This window comes from Labrus bergylta, chromosome 5 (genome assembly GCF_963930695.1).
Source record: "Labrus bergylta chromosome 5, fLabBer1.1, whole genome shotgun sequence".
Classification (NCBI taxonomy): domain Eukaryota; kingdom Metazoa; phylum Chordata; class Actinopteri; order Labriformes; family Labridae; genus Labrus; species Labrus bergylta.
In genome coordinates, this window is record NC_089199.1 from 20,335,721 (window position 1) to 20,351,501 (window position 15,781).

The window sequence follows — 15,781 nt, forward strand, 5'->3', positions numbered from 1 at the left end:
GACACCTGTCAAGGCTCTGTCGTGATTACATTTGTACAATGTGAGTCCTCGGGTGGAGACCAAACGCAGGACTGTAAAGTGTGAGCACATTAATTATGAGCTTTGGTTGTACGTCATCAATGATTCAGTCGCGCAGTGTGAGCCGACGTTCCACATCTTTCAAAAAGCATTGAGTGTACTTTTGGCCTAACTTCATAAAAAAAAGAAAAGAAAAAGATGTCTGTCGCTGTTCTGCTCGTTCCTCACCTCTGTAGATGACCTTCCTGCGAACAGTCAGCATCACTTGACCATTTCTGGCGGCGTTGGTCATCAGGTCGAGCACCTGCTTGTGCGAACGACCTTTAACCATCACGCCGTCGATGCCGATGAGTTCGTCTCCGGCTCTCAGGCGCCCGTCCTTCTCAGCCGCTCCGTTGGGCACAATGGCCCCGATGTACACCTGCGGGAAGACATTCTGATGGAGGGTTAATTCACTGAAGAACGGTCTTACATAAAGTTATTACAGCACATTGTAGATTTTCTTACTGAGTTATTAAATGTGTCTAGTTTTTTGATCAGGCTTAATTTTGTGCTTTCACTTTCCTTGACTTTTCCTTGATTTTAACTGAACTGTTAATCCCCTCTTTATTTTGCAGGACACATAATATTATTATAGATTTAAACATGCAAACAAATGATAAATATAGTAGACTTACTGGCTGCTGGGGACCTTCTCCTCCCAGAACACGGAAACCAAAACCTGTTTCAATGTCTCTCTTTAGGAAAACATCGATGTCTTTGGTGTGCGGCTCTGTGGATCAATAAACAAATCAATCAATCAATTTCATTCATTCAACTCTGGATGTAATGTGTTCATAAAAAAACAGAAACGCGCATTTACATACAGACAACAAATAAATTGTAATAGTATAAAATAGCTGAAAATGGTAGAAGAGCCAACTTTCATATTGATAAATAAATAGAAAAGATAACACAAGAAATGAATGACACTGTAAAGGGTCTTTCTGTCAAGAGAAAGAGAACATTGTGTCGTGAATGCAGAGGGGGATATATTATTTTTGACAGCAGATACAAACATAACAGAGAAATTCAACCTCAAGAACACGTCCAGAAACAGCCAAACACTCTGTCATTGCTATTTAAACGCAGGGGTTGGTAATTCTTGAAAAACTAGCTTGATTTGGAAAGTAGCATTCCCTCAGTTGTCCGTCTACAGTCTATGGTCTAAATCCCTTCACCTCTCCTCTGTGTTCCCTCAAAAGCCACGCCCCCTAACTTCAAGCAAGAGCGCCGTTGCTCCAGAAGCGGATCTCAGCTCATCGCTTGCATTGTGTAGAAACGACGTCGTCTCATGTCTCATTCAGCGATAGGTAAACACTACACTTAATAAGGTTTTTTTTTTACTTGAATATTTTACTGCTCACAACGGCCAACGACAAACTTACAGTATAAACTCTGTCATCAGTGAAGGCTGCTCACTATTGAGTCTGGTTTATACATGTTGATTAAAGATGGGTCTCTCTAAATAACATTACAAAGAGGTTCATTATAGACCTGCTCTGATTTTAAAATGCCTGATATAACTTTTCTTATGATTGGAGCTATATAAATGTTTGTTATTGATTTATAGATTGGCGGTTGAGTCAGGGATTATGGCTTCAACCAGACAACTAATGGTGTGTTCACATACGTCTGCTGTCCAGTAGAGCTTTGGACTTCAGGTACAACTCGGTGGCGTCTCGTTTGGGGGATTCCACGGAGCGCAGGGTGCTCGTGTTGGAGTGGTAAGGCAGCGCCTGGGGGGCGGAGTCCATGATGCCATCCAGAGTCTCTGTGCTGGCCGTCATTTCCTGTCTCTGTGAAGAAATAAATGTACCATCAACACCTCATATACCTTTAAAGTTAAATTAAAAATACGGTAGTAAGTATTTTTTAATAAAGCATTATCTTAATATGTTTAGACCAAAATAGAATAGATCTTTTTTCTCTTCCTGTAAAACATTTCAAGTGTCTGAGGACTCATCCTGCACTCAGGGGCGTATACCATGGCTGTAAACATGTTAGTTTTTGATGTAAAAATGACTTTTTCGCCTGTACAGTATGTGACTTCTGATGTTCCTGAAGCCTGATTCAAGCGGACACTCGATGAACTGCAGGATTTTGCACTTCCGCATTGGCTTTACTTTTCAAGACCTGAGGTTGCCATTTGGTGTTTACTAATTTTTGGACTTAAAAAGCCTTGTCGCAGCCAACCCAACGTTATGTCCCGCCTAATATCTTGTGATTGGCTCTATCCGGCTTCAGATGGATTTACGATGAGGCAGTTAGATACTCTTGAGGTTCCCTTTCATTGGGACTTTAAGTATCATCATTTACAATATTATTACAATTTAAATGTCATTAGCTCTCATATTCTTTGGTATTCACCCATGAAGGACACTTGTTATTGATAGTCTGTACCGCTCATTATACAAGACGAGTGGCTGTGCATCTAACGGTGATAGATTACCAAAAGCCATAAAGGTCACTCTTCTCGCTCTCTTCTTTTAGGGCGCAGACTGATTTTAATTTCCATGCCTCCACTTATTTTTAACACTAAACAATGAGATTTGGATTGAAATAAAAAAATAAATCCACCGCCAAATACAGGAGATTTTCCCGTGGCTGTGAAGGACCTATTCAACCAGAAAGGGCAACTCCTCTTGGTGAAACTGTTGTATTAATGATACCAGCATATCCGAAAAGGCTCATCCATGCTTCATTACCATTGCAATCCCCTGACAATAGCCCTGAGAATACGAATACTGAAAGGAAGTAATTAAGAGCGTTTTTCAGAGCAAACAAAAGGAGGCGGCAAGAAGTATAATCAATATTCAAATTTATTGCTATCACTTAATTCCATGCAACGTGGAGGCTTCCTGGTTAAGCTGAAGGACACAAAAGCTTGGAAATTAAATTGAAGGATAAGTCTCTGAGGGGGAAACGACGGAGAGGAAAGTCGGAAAAAGATATGTGTTTTACTCACAGGTTTTAGACTCTTCACGGGCGACGTTTGACCTATGAAGAGAAACGATACACAACAAGAACATGGTGAGAAATGCATAGAGGGTTTGGACAAATATTCCCTAGATCTTCCTCCACTAGGTGGCACTGCGTCTCTGACTGAGAATCAGCAGCAGGAGGCATAAAAATAGACCAGTGAGCTGCTTTAAACTCAAGAGGTGTACTCACTATAGAATGCTCCATTAGGGAATTTACATCCATGTGCAATGAAAGATACATAGGGAATTTAAAGGGGAGTCCATATGCTGGAGTGCTGACGATATGGTGAAAGCCCAGGAAGCTTGTGAGCGCATTACAGACTCATGCATATAATTAATAACCAATAATTCCCTTGTTTTTTTTCTTTCTGTTTGCCGTACAGTACACCCACACGCTCCATCTCAGGCGCTAAGATTGTTCCCTACAGATCATCTCTTACTCCCTCCTCCTCATCCCCTCTTCTGCCCTACACTCGCTGCGTAAACTGGATTAACAAACACTCTTCTGGAGCCCGCAGCCCTGTGGGGCCCCGGCTGACACTTGGCTTGATGAGGGGTTAATGGAGCCTGATGTAAAAGGGGAGACGCAGTGGTGTTTTTCTGCTCCACTGCAAAAATTCAAGCTTCAACATCACTGTCGTCACAGGCCTGGAAAAAAAAAGAAAAGCTGGCTACAGACGCACCTTAAAGAAATCTAATATCCCTCCATCCTTTCTCTTAGCACTGCTTCACCTTTATCTGTGGATGTCTGAAGCTCAAACACAACCAAATACACACACACACACACACACACACACACACACACACTCACTCAGGGATCCCCTTCTAAGCCATAGGCTGCTGTCTAATGAGGGTTAAAGCTGGCATTAGCTCTTCCACTGGGCAGGCTAAGTCCAGCACTGCTCGGACTGTGCGCTCATGCAGTGGAGTAAGACATGGTGGTGGTGGCACAGCAGTGAAGCTAAGCGAGCAGAGAGAAAAGGGTTTGGGTGCGGCTACAGGGCGGAGAACCCTCGGGGGACATTTCCTCTACAGTCGTTTAGCCACGGTTCTTTACGGGCGTCGTGGATGGAGAGTCGGAGAAGAAATCGCCTGTGCTGTGCTGATGATCAAAGCCAATCCGGAGTTTGTCCACTCACACAGTGTATCCCCCCCCCCCGGGGGCCAGCTGGAGCTGATGTAGGAGACATTTGAAGGGTGCATACCTCCTCCCTCTTCCCCCTTTCTCTCTCTCTCTCCGTCAGAATCAGGCACATCCCCACACTTATGTAATTTCTGCTCTCAGTCTTGTAACAGACCGCAACAAAGTGAGTGTAGACAGAGGAAATGCATTCGAAAATGCTCAAGATGTAAATGTTGCTCGTTAAATGCAGCATTAGCCAGTAGTCAGTGGCCCAACTCTTCAAAATATGATGCTGAAGGTACCGCTCCATTTTAAATAACAGGCATTAAATCGCTTTGAAACATGTGGTGTCAGAAAGTATCAAAGCATTTTGACAACCTCACATCCCAGCTTGAGACTAACTTCTGCTGATGTAGGCCTATTGTTGCAGCCTCGACCACTACATAGAAAACTGTTACTGAAGTGGGCCCTGGATCATATTTTGAAGCTTTGGACCACAGGATAGGCTGCCATCATTGACGAGCAGGAAGTGAGAACGTGTGTTTCAGGCTTAATCTGAACGCATCTGATGTTTGAATGCTGCAGCTAGAGGGGTGCAGGTGTCTTCTTTTCATTTAAAAAAAAAAAAACAGGCAGCAGGCTCGGATGTTGTGACCTTCAATAGACCACAGACACAGTGGCATCACCCAGGCTTCTGCAGAACAACAGTGTGTGGTCAGTGATCCCCCCCCCCCCCCCCCAACCAGCCACAGCACCCCCTCACCTCCTGTCAGTATCAGCACGCTGACCTCACCTCCCAGGGGAACTGTTGAACGTGTATCGACAGCAATAGCAAGTTATGTCAAGAGAGGGCATGAAGCATGAGAATAAAAGATGGAGGGAATGATACCGCCACACACACATACAGCCGTTCAGACTGTCAGATAAATGTAAAAATACACAGTCAAGTCATTTGACATGATATTATTTTGAAGCCCTAGAGAAGAAAACAGAAGATGCTTGATGCTTTTAGTGTTTGTCTTCTCTTTTTCTGTTTTTTATGAGAGGGGTTTTCTTTTTAAACAACGCTGGTAAAGATAACAGCCACTGCAGACTGCCACAATAATGTTAGGAGAGGGGGGAACAGTACAATAAAAGGGTCGGGGGGGTGATATATTTCATTTATTAGCATCTTTTAAGAGGCCCACAATTAGTTTCTGCTGAAATATTAAGATGTGGCTTGTATCTTAATTAGTTTTTGGAGTGAAGTGACTCATGCTAACTGGCAGTTTAGTTAAGTATTTATACTTTAATCAGTCCATTCCCTTTCTAGTCCATCGCTTTTTAAATCCACTCTTGGTGGCTCACTTTTCATATGCTTCACATATGCTCTGGAGAATAGTGTGCACCTGATTGGTTTATGCCGGCTACCTGTGGCTTTTAGATTCCAAAATATTATTCATTGACTCCAAAGCTCTCTGAAGCTTGGTGCAACGTTATCTGTCTGATCCCTTCGTTCCCCTCTGGCTCCAGTAAATCTTCTGATGCATCCCTGCTTTTTGTCTTAGGGTCTTCTTTAAACTGTACTATGTAACCTATGAAGCAAACAAGACCCTGAAGAAAGTTATCATTTTTTAAATAGCTATTCTTGATGATGTTGACAGGTGTCTGAGATCCCAAATGTGTACACGCTGCCAAAACAGACTTTGTTACACCGACAAACGTAGTACTTTGAGTCTCTCACCTCCTCTCAGCACGAGCACGTTGACCTCGCTGCCCACAGGCAAGTCCTTGAGGATGTCCACCACCTGGGCGTGGCTCAGCGTTTGGACGTTCTGCATGTTGATCTCCTTGATGACGTCGCCTTTCTGCAGACCGCGGCACCACTGAGCGTCCAGGATCATCTTCACCTTCTGACCCAGCGGACAGTCAGCGATGGCGAACCCGAATCCTCCGGGCCCTTTCACCAGCGGAACGCTCACCAGCTCGGGCTGAAGCAGCCCTGCGGCCAACTCCCCGCCCTGTCTGCCGTTGGGCATGGCGGCCACCACAGGTCGGCCGCTGGCGTCTGTTGTGACGTAGTGGAGCTCCTGCGAGGAGCCGTGGAGGACATCGCCTTTCACGAGCAGCGGCTGTCCGTTGATCAGCGGCACAGCGGTGACCACCTCTCCGCCGTGCAGGGCCTGCGGGGGCTGAGAGGCAGGCGGGGGCGGAGGAGGTGGAAGAGGGTCATCGCTGTTTAGATCCACATCTGGAGGAAGCTGGTAACCACGGCAGAGCACCATGTCCACATACTGGTTGATGGGAATGGACTGGAACATCTGCACCACCTCTGGATGGGTCTTCCCGAGCACGGACAACCCGTTTATCTCAACAATCACATCACCTTAAAAAAAGTAAAGTGAGGAAAAAAGAAAGTGAGAGGGGGAGTTCCTCTTCTGATATTTAATCTAGAGATCACTCCTCTCTATTCCTGTGGAAAGCACTTATTCCTTTCCTTTGTCAGATGAATCCTTCCTATAAAATGTCCCTTTCCTCTTCACTGCTCGCCCATATTTCTCATTTTGGCAGCTCCCTGTCCCTCCTCTCTCTCTCTCTCTCTCTCTCCTCTTATCTCAGTCTTGCTGTATCCCTGTACCTCCTCCACTTGCTCCATTGTTAAAAAGACTTGAACAGCACTCTGTGCAAAAGCTACATGAAGGTGAGAATAGGCGTAGACTTCTGTCAATATCAATGATTGTATCCATCACATACTGACAACTGACGGTTTGGGTAGACAGCCATGAGGCCGTGGAAAAATCAGAAACTACACAACAAAGATGGCTTCACATCTATCATAATCAGCCAGTCTGATAAAATGGTAAATGGTAAATGGACTTGAGCTTGTATAGAGCTTTTCTGTGTCACACCTACACATTCATACACTGATGGCAGAGGCTGCTATGTAAAGTGTCCATCAGAAGTTACTAATCACATTCACACACATTCAGTAGGTGTACAAAGCTTTTATTTACAATTTAAAGTAAAAACAAAAGAAAATATTCTACATTGATATTTGAAAAAAACTATGAGCAGCCTTTGCAGATCACAGTTTAGGCTTTTTGGGGTGGCACTTAGGTTGGCCAATCACATATCTAGGGCAACCCATGCCACCCCTGGCCACCCCTCTGGACACGCCCCTGGAGAGGACCCGTGGCAAACATGATAGATGATGAGATAGATAAAACAGAAATAGAAAATAATCATTTTCTAATAATGAAAAAGGATCAATATCATAAAGCCCAAGTGAGACATGAGGGGTCCCATTCAGAAAGATTTGATTGATGTACAGTATTTTTTACTGGAGGATAAACTCACCGGATGCCATCTTGTTGTCGTGGGCAGCAGGGCCGTCGCTCAGCACATTTTTCACCTGCAGGAACTCGTCTGTGCGGTCGCCTCCAATGATGGTGAATCCAAACCCCTGTGGGCTCTTCTTCAGCGCTGTGTGGTACATCTCACCCTTCAGCTGGCTGGGGTCTGCAGTGAAGCCAGACGCACCTCCTTTACCTGCAAACACAGTGTGAATGCAGTCATATGTGTTATATAGTGTTAAAGAGCGCTGAGAGTTAATGAATATACTGTATACATCAAACACACAAGTTAAAACTTCTCAGGGGTCACACAGTAACTCTAATGAACAAATAAATTCACATCCCTCTTGAAAGACAGAAACATCCATCCCTGTCTGCATTGAGTGATAATTACACGCATTATGTGCAGAGGATCAACACTGTAATTAATCGTTTCTAATTAACAGGCATGATGATCATGCCTGAACTAGATAAACCCATCAACAGAGACCTTTTCCTACAACCCTGCTGAGAAAGGAGCACAAACAGATGGATAAAATCTGTTAAAATATTCACTTTAGATGCTAATTAACTTGTAAACTGTTAAGTGCCTGATCCTATTACAAAACCATAGAGCAGTGCAGAGATAAAACACCTCTGACAGAGTCCAATTTAGCTCAGTGTCCTCTCTTATCCCCTACACACTGCAGCCAGTGACTCACAGAAAAAGAGTTCTGTCACAGTCGACTTTTTATAACTTGAGTAAGGAACAACTTAAGGTCAGTGGCAACATCAATATGGACCAGCAGCTTGGCTCTGGCATATGCAATACACGAGATAACCGACTGTCAGGGTCACACTGCATTACACCGTGCAGCCTCCCTATCTGGCATTACACCGTATCAGCACTTTAGATCATGGACACACCGTTTTTTTCCCCCTCCCTGTCTGATGGTTTCTGGCCAGCGCTGCGTTAAAGCTGTGACTCAAAAAACAGTGAAAGTGAAGCCAGCTGGTGAGAAATGATGCACATTACAGCAAGTGTGGTGAATATAAAGAGAGTGTGATGTGGCTGCTTGTCTACGGGATGCCAGAAATGTCATTGTACATTTAGAAAATGGTCTGTCACCGTTTCAAAAAAAAAAAAGTTTCCAGTTTCAGTGTATTTAAAGGAGAGTAAACTGCAGCTACCCTTTTGGGAGACAGAAATGCAGTAGCAAACATACTGAGAACAAAGTCATACTTTTTAACTCTCTATCATAAACAATGAATGAGCTTTTCAGTTTTAAGAGTTACACATTACATTTACTCAAACATCATTTACTTCAAAACATTCACTTTGAGTTTAAATTAAAAAGTAGTGTTTTCCAATGGTAGGAAGGGAGTAGTAGTGTAGTGAGCTCCTCCTTAAATAGGCTAATGCTAACTTTACGTTAGCAGATACAAGTAGGCACCTGGTAGGCAGCTGCTAGCTAGCAGAAGTTCCAATGTTGCTGCTGTTTGACTTAATCTTAAGAAACTTAATCACTTGAACGAAAGTGTACTGGTCACATGCTGCTTACAGGTTTAACTGGATTACTCTTTCAGTTGTAAATTTCCGCAAAATGTAAGGAATAAGATTGGCGACATTCTGACTGTAATGCATAAGTCTGTCTTCCCAAACTTTTTTATCACAACTGACGACTTCAATCTGTAAGTGTGACAGTTTTATTTACAAAATGAGATCAAACATTTCTTATTCAGCTGGGCCATGTAGTTCTTTTCCTTGACCAAAAATTATGCTTCAAACATTATTTTAGTGCATGTCTGGGGAATATTTCAACAACTGTTCCACTATAGTGAGTACTTGAGCCAGCAGGATTGAGTACGTGGGATGGACAAAAAAAAACGAGGGTTTACTGTTATGAAGGAACATGTCAATGAGTGCAACAATGTGGCTTACTGATGTGTTTTTGTCAAACAATGGCGCTCTCTCCCACAGAGGATAATTGTGGGGAAAAAAAAGGATTTGGCTCTACAGTCAGAACTTGCTCTAAGGATCCATTTAATATTGGATATGGTCTTTTAATGATATTTGTCCACACTCAGTAAATCATAGAACCACAGCAGCTGCATGCCGTAAGCTAAGTGGATCATCATGGAGTAAAAATCTGAAAGCATGTGACACATGTCAAAGGTTATAAATCAGAGCAGAACAGGTGCCCTTTGGTCAAATTTACACTTGCCACTTTGAAGACAATTCAAATTGGATTTTTGCGGACTGCATCAATGTGTGTGTGTGTGTGTGTGTGTGTGTACAATTCACCTGAAAACACCTCCTCTAAAGCTTGACCTCTTTATCGCTCTCTGTCGAATATTGTGAATGAACAGTGATCACGATGTGACCTTATTCATATCAAAGATTTAAGATCACAACATCAGCCTTATGCATCAGCAACTGATGCATATTTTCCCTCTCATTCTTTAGATTTTAAAAACACTCTATAACTCTCAGGAGGCATTTGTGAGGAATTTAAATGCAGCAAATGGATGAGCAGCCATAAACATTCACTGCAGACATGAACGGGTGTGAGCGAGTGCAACTTATCACAGTCAGTGTGGACTGCAGATGTCCACAGTGCCGCATGGATCGAGCAAAGCTCATTTACATAATCACATTCAAATTACTTGATAAACTCAGCCCTGAATGTTCTTTTATCTTCCCCCCGCTGGCGCCTGAAATAACCATTTGACTGCCTGTTTGTGTGTGAAGAAACAGACAGCTGTAATGGAGAAAATGATTTGTGAGTTTTGACTTGTGTGGGAGAGGCCGAAGAAGGTCTCTGTGCCGATGATTGTGGGCAGACTTTGAAAGCCAGCAGCAGACAGAACCATCTGATCCGGAGCATCAGACAGCCGGGCTTTTTAATTTCTCATGTGTGACTCAGTTGCGTTGTAAATCTTGCAGTGACATTACTCAGCATAATTGGGAAGACATGTTCCTCGGTACATCAAGCGAGCAGCAAAAGCAGCTGTTTTCTACGAATGCATCCTGTGCAGCAGAATTTTTAAATCAACAAGGCCAAGAGTTTGACAAACAGAGGAAGTTCCTTGTGTTTGATGTGGACAGCCTATCAGAGTGAAAACAGACAATGAAGACATGTGGGCACAGAGCCTGCTTTTTTGGCTAACTGACAAAACACAGTCTGGTTTGATCTGCAGCAACACATCATATAACATGAACCTCAACATTGCCAACACAGCTTATAAACAGGCCATATTTTTATCATTGTATTTGTTCTGATCTCTGTTTGTTGTTGTTTTTGTCTTGGTTCATTGTTGGTGTATTTACTGTTTTTTAATTGTAAGTTTGAGTTCTTCAAATTGTACACATTTTGGTCACTTTCTGTTCAAATTTCCTGTCTTTTTGGATGTAAATGGTAAATGGACTTGAGCTTGTAAAGTGCTTTTCTAGTCTTCAGACTACTCAAAGCGCTTTTACACTGCAGGTCACACCTACACATTCACACTGATGGTAGAGGTTGCTATGTAGAATGACCATCAGAAGTAACTAATCCCATTCATACACATTCATAGCCCACTGACGAAGCGGCAGGAGCACTGACGAAGCGGCAGGAGCAACTTGGGGTTGAGTGTCTTGCCCAAGGACACATCGGACTTGTTGCTGCAGGAACTGGGGATCAAACCCTCGACCTCCCGTTTAGAAGACGACCAACTCTGCCCCCGTGAAGCTATTTCAGCAACATATTTGTATATAAGTTGTTTTATAGATACAGTTGACTTCGGTTCAACAGTAAAAATCCATGCAGGGAGAAAATATAAAATATTATTGCTTCTCTGTGGAGGAAAGTTTGCACTTGGCATACTGAGCAGAAATTATAACATATCTTTAATTCACTAGAATAATTTCTTAGTAGGTATTAGATGCTCATTCTGTATCCTCCAGGTGGTGAACTAAAAACTTGAGCCACCACTGGCATGCCCTGCCCACGTTAAGCTAAACATAGCGACATAAAAGCAGAAGGTGGATTGACCTTTGCAATCAACAGGCATTAAGTAAAAGCTGTCGATGAATAAAAAAGGCTGATTTCATACTGAAGTCAAATATTCAGGCATCAAGACAAAATTCACAGAACTTTATTTGATTTTTAATAACAATTTTCCCTTCAATGTTACAAACCGACAAATGAATATGCTCTTTAGATTGCAGATTTGAGAAGACAGGGTGATGGACTCCATAATTCCCTTTAACAAGAAGCATAAGAATGATCCTGATTCATTTACGCTTAAAATGTGTAAAGTTGCAACAAGATTGATTTATTATGAATTTCCAACGTTTTAAACTTAATACAGTTAGTACACTAGCAGGATAAGGAAGTAGGAGTAGGAAGTAGTGGACCACAATAAGGTTCATTTACATGGGTATCCATGTTTTAACAGAAGCAATTTCCATGCGATAAAACTCCCAGAGAAACTCGTATCATTGAAGCTATAAAAATCTCAATTCTAGCCTGAGGTGTAACCGTCTACGCTGATGATACTCCGGTTTCATCACAGTGATAGTCTGACAGCTCACTGGGTGTGTAATCGGTAATCAGGGGCGAGATGGTGCCTTCTTCAGTCCCCACACACCTCAGCAAAGAAATGTCTGATTACATGGCCTCTCTGGCGCTCTGTTCCACAAGCTCTTTCCATGTGCGACGCTAAAAGCCTTCCTCTTCCTCAGCTTTCCCCCTCTCTTTCCCCGACACCCTTCGGAGGTGCACAAGCCTTTATATCTCCACATTTGCAGCACTGTAATCTATTATACATCTATTGTAATGAAAACATACTTACTTCATAATGTTTACTGTAGGAGAAAAATAGCTTTCCAACCTAAATAACGAACCAGGGAAGTGGAGGGTCATTTTGAGTGTCTATTATTGTCCGAGGCTACTTGAAGGTTGACATGTTCAGCTGACCTTGCGTTAAATAATGACGTTCACACTGCTCTCTATTCCAGGGTAATCTTATCTATCACATCACACTGACTCAGGAGAGAGGGTGGTTTGTGTTTTGTATACAGATTGTGATCTAAAGTAATGAAATTACACTTGTACTGTTCGACAGTTAGCTGAAGCTCATGGTCAGAGTGCAAAACAATGAGAAAGGAAATAAAATAATCTTCAGAAAAGCTGACGATTTTGATGCTGTTTTTAAATATTATAAAGAGAAATATGAGCACGACATCAGAATCTTAAAGGTATGTACACAGGTAGTGTTATAGTTGTAGTACCCAAAATCGGTGTTGGTCTCAAGACTGGTCCCAAGACCACCTTTTAAAGGTCACGGCTTTGTCTTAGAATCTAAATCAGTTTTACTTGGTCTTGTGTCGGTCTTGGACTGGTCGGACTCTGGATTTTAAATCAAGACCAGTTCAGACCACCACTGTTTTTTCCATTTCTGTGATTCGAAGGAAAACGCCTCTTTCTAAAAGAACGAATAACTTCAATTCATTTGTAGTTCCATTTTGTTCCCCCATTTGCGGCCGCAAACTTCCCAGTGTTAAGGTCTAAGTGAGTGACACGCCCAATGCACACAAGATGATGATTTTCTATTGATATTTATGGTTTTGTTCTTGTCTCGGCCTCTTCCTGCTTTGGTCTTGGTCTCTTGGTCTTGGTCTCTTGGTCTTGACTCGGTCTCGATCCCTTAACGTCTCAGGTATGTCTTGGTCTCGGTTGGTGTAGTCTTGACTAAAACACTTATAACAGGGGTTTAAATAAGCAAGGCAGATATGCCATATACCTGTATCTCTTTAAAGACCACTGTCCCATTTGTTAGAGCAGAAATATCACACTTCTAGGTTCTCATATGTTCAAAGAATAATTCCCAATGTCCTTTAGTTAACCCCTCTGCAGTTAGAAAATCCTGAAGTTTTTTTTTTTCCAACTAGAGAGGAAGTTGAAGAGGGAGACATGTTCTGTGTTTTTACCCTGGGTAGGTGCCGCTGCAGCTTGTTGGATCGCAGCCGTCTCCTGGCTCAGCTTCTTCTTTGCCTCCAGGACCGGGTTCTCAAACTGGGTTTTCTGGTTGATGTGGCTGAAACAAAAACAGGCCGAGATTGAGAAGAAGTGACTCACATACACGTACACAAACACACACACACACACACATTCACACATCTCTGACTTATTGAGCTCACTGCACCATTTTTCTCAATTAATTATGTATGCACCTTCCCTATAAATGATTTTCTAATCGAGGGAAGGTATAGTGGCTTCATTATAAATACATTCATAAACACACCACACAAACAGTATAGGCCGGTTCTCCTCTTCTTTATGTGGGGAAGCTAATATGACTTTGAGCCATCTAATATTGTAGGAAATGAACCTCTGATTGCCAGCAACATCCTGTTCCTCTACAGCATGTAAACAGCCTGTTGTCCCCCCGGCATAAAACAGCCATTGTTTTCCAAAGAGCTCATTTCAAGGTAACTAACCGACACTCCCCTGCTTACAAAACTCTAACCTATAGTGACTGAATACTAGCATAAGCTTATCATGTAGGTCGGCTTCTTCCTGGGTCCTAATAGCCAACCATGAGGGGGTGGATAAATAAATGGTAAACGAACTTGAGCTTGTATAGCGCTTTTCTAGTCTTCAGGTCACACCTACCCATTCATACCCATTCACAGACTGATGGCAGAGGCTGCTTTGTGAAGTGTCCATCAGTTTTAACTGATTCATTCACACACAATCATATGATGCAGATGAAGCAGGAGCAACTTGAGGCTATGTGTCTTGCCCAAGGACACATAGGTTCAGTATCTTACCCAGGCATACTCGCACATGCAGGACAAGCAGAGGATTGAAGTGCTGATTTTCTTATCTGGATTACATCCGCTCTGTTTCCGAGCCACTGCTGCCCTGCTAGCTGTTAACATTTGTATGTTTGGTGTTATCAAATCTTGAAATATGACCCCATGCCTCCTTGGATTTTAACTATTCATTCTCTTGTCAGCAGCTAATCAATGGAGAAGCAGAATAATGACTGTTGAGGACTTATGACTGAGAATACAGCAGTCGAACTTTATCACAACAGGCTTCCTTCGAGGGCAACGACACAGATAAATGGCTACAATGTAAATATGGTGTGTTGACTCCTTTTGTCCAAGCTGGCTGATTCTGCTGGCAGTGTAAACAATCAGAAAAGACATGAATTTCCATTTTCCTTTCAGAACAACAGATTGCTACCTCCCTTTTACCCCCCACACTCTCCCCTCCATGCATTGTATATGAAAATCTCCCCAATTTCCCTCTGACCATTTCACTGATTTTCTGCATGGACAAAAAGCACTAAATCTCACTTTGCACATAGACAAATCTATGCATATAAACAGTATGCAGAGACACTTCTATACACATACTTGGCAAACAATCACTGCAAGAGATAGCAAGAACACAATCAGCGTTGTGTTCACACACAGGTCACTGCAATGTTACCCACAGAGCTTCATTTTGCCACCCACTGGTAAGCAATTGGACAATCCTGACAAGAACTCTCAACTTCTCTCCTCACAAACACAATGAGCCGTGTGCTACATCCATTTGTTTATTTTTAGACAACAATGATTCATGCCGGTCCACTGCTAATGTACACTAAGCAGTGTGATCTGCACTCGTGCTGCGATCCATCCAGAGAAATGCATTCGTATGTTATGAGCAGCGAGGAGGAAACAGTTAGATAAAACAATCTGCACTGATGATGACTTACTCGACGTAGTATGTGCCGTACTGTGGATCGTCAATTTCCTCCCAGCCGTAAGGTAACTCTGCAAAGAGAAAAAATAATGTGGTATTGTTTTGTGTAAGGATGCAAATCAGGAGAACACATAGATAACAGAGCAGGAGAAAGAAGATACATCGTGTATGGCAAATGTAGGTGTGACAAGTTAAAGTTAACACACTCATAGTCTGAAGTACAACAGCATTATACCCTCATGGTCTGTTTGATTAAATCTGTGATAGGGGTTAAAAAGATCATTTATTCACTAGGATTGATCAAAACAACAGCATGGTTTATGAAAGTGTTTAAATTATACATGCTTAAACATGTTTAAAATGCAACAAGGTGTTCCTTTTTTCATTGTTTTATTCATTATTTAATATTTCATTTCAACATTTACATTGAAATGAAAAAAATCCTGCACACTACTCTTGCTAAGCATCACCGATTTTTAGAAAAATCACAACAGAACGTGGGACTTTTTTCAATACATAGATTTTCTCTTTTCAATGTTTGATGTGCGTCACACCTATTTC

At 42.3% G+C, this 15,781-nt stretch overlaps 1 protein-coding gene across 2 annotated transcripts in view; it reads right to left on the minus strand.

Annotated features, from left to right (window-relative positions):
* The window catches only part of LOC109991190 (membrane-associated guanylate kinase, WW and PDZ domain-containing protein 3), a 177,617-nt gene that overhangs the window by 15,364 nt on the left and 146,472 nt on the right, over positions 1–15,781 (minus strand). For both annotated transcript variants that reach the window (XM_065955100.1, XM_065955101.1), the window contains exons 7-14: positions 15,234–15,291; positions 13,450–13,556; positions 7,501–7,692; positions 5,888–6,529; positions 3,026–3,057; positions 1,691–1,856; positions 696–790; positions 247–454 (exon numbers count right to left, since the gene is read on the minus strand). In XM_065955100.1, the coding sequence (XP_065811172.1) occupies positions 247–454; positions 696–790; positions 1,691–1,856; positions 3,026–3,057; positions 5,888–6,529; positions 7,501–7,692; positions 13,450–13,556; positions 15,234–15,291 (1,500 nt within the window). The remainder of the gene's footprint in view (positions 1–246; positions 455–695; positions 791–1,690; positions 1,857–3,025; positions 3,058–5,887; positions 6,530–7,500; positions 7,693–13,449; positions 13,557–15,233; positions 15,292–15,781) is intronic.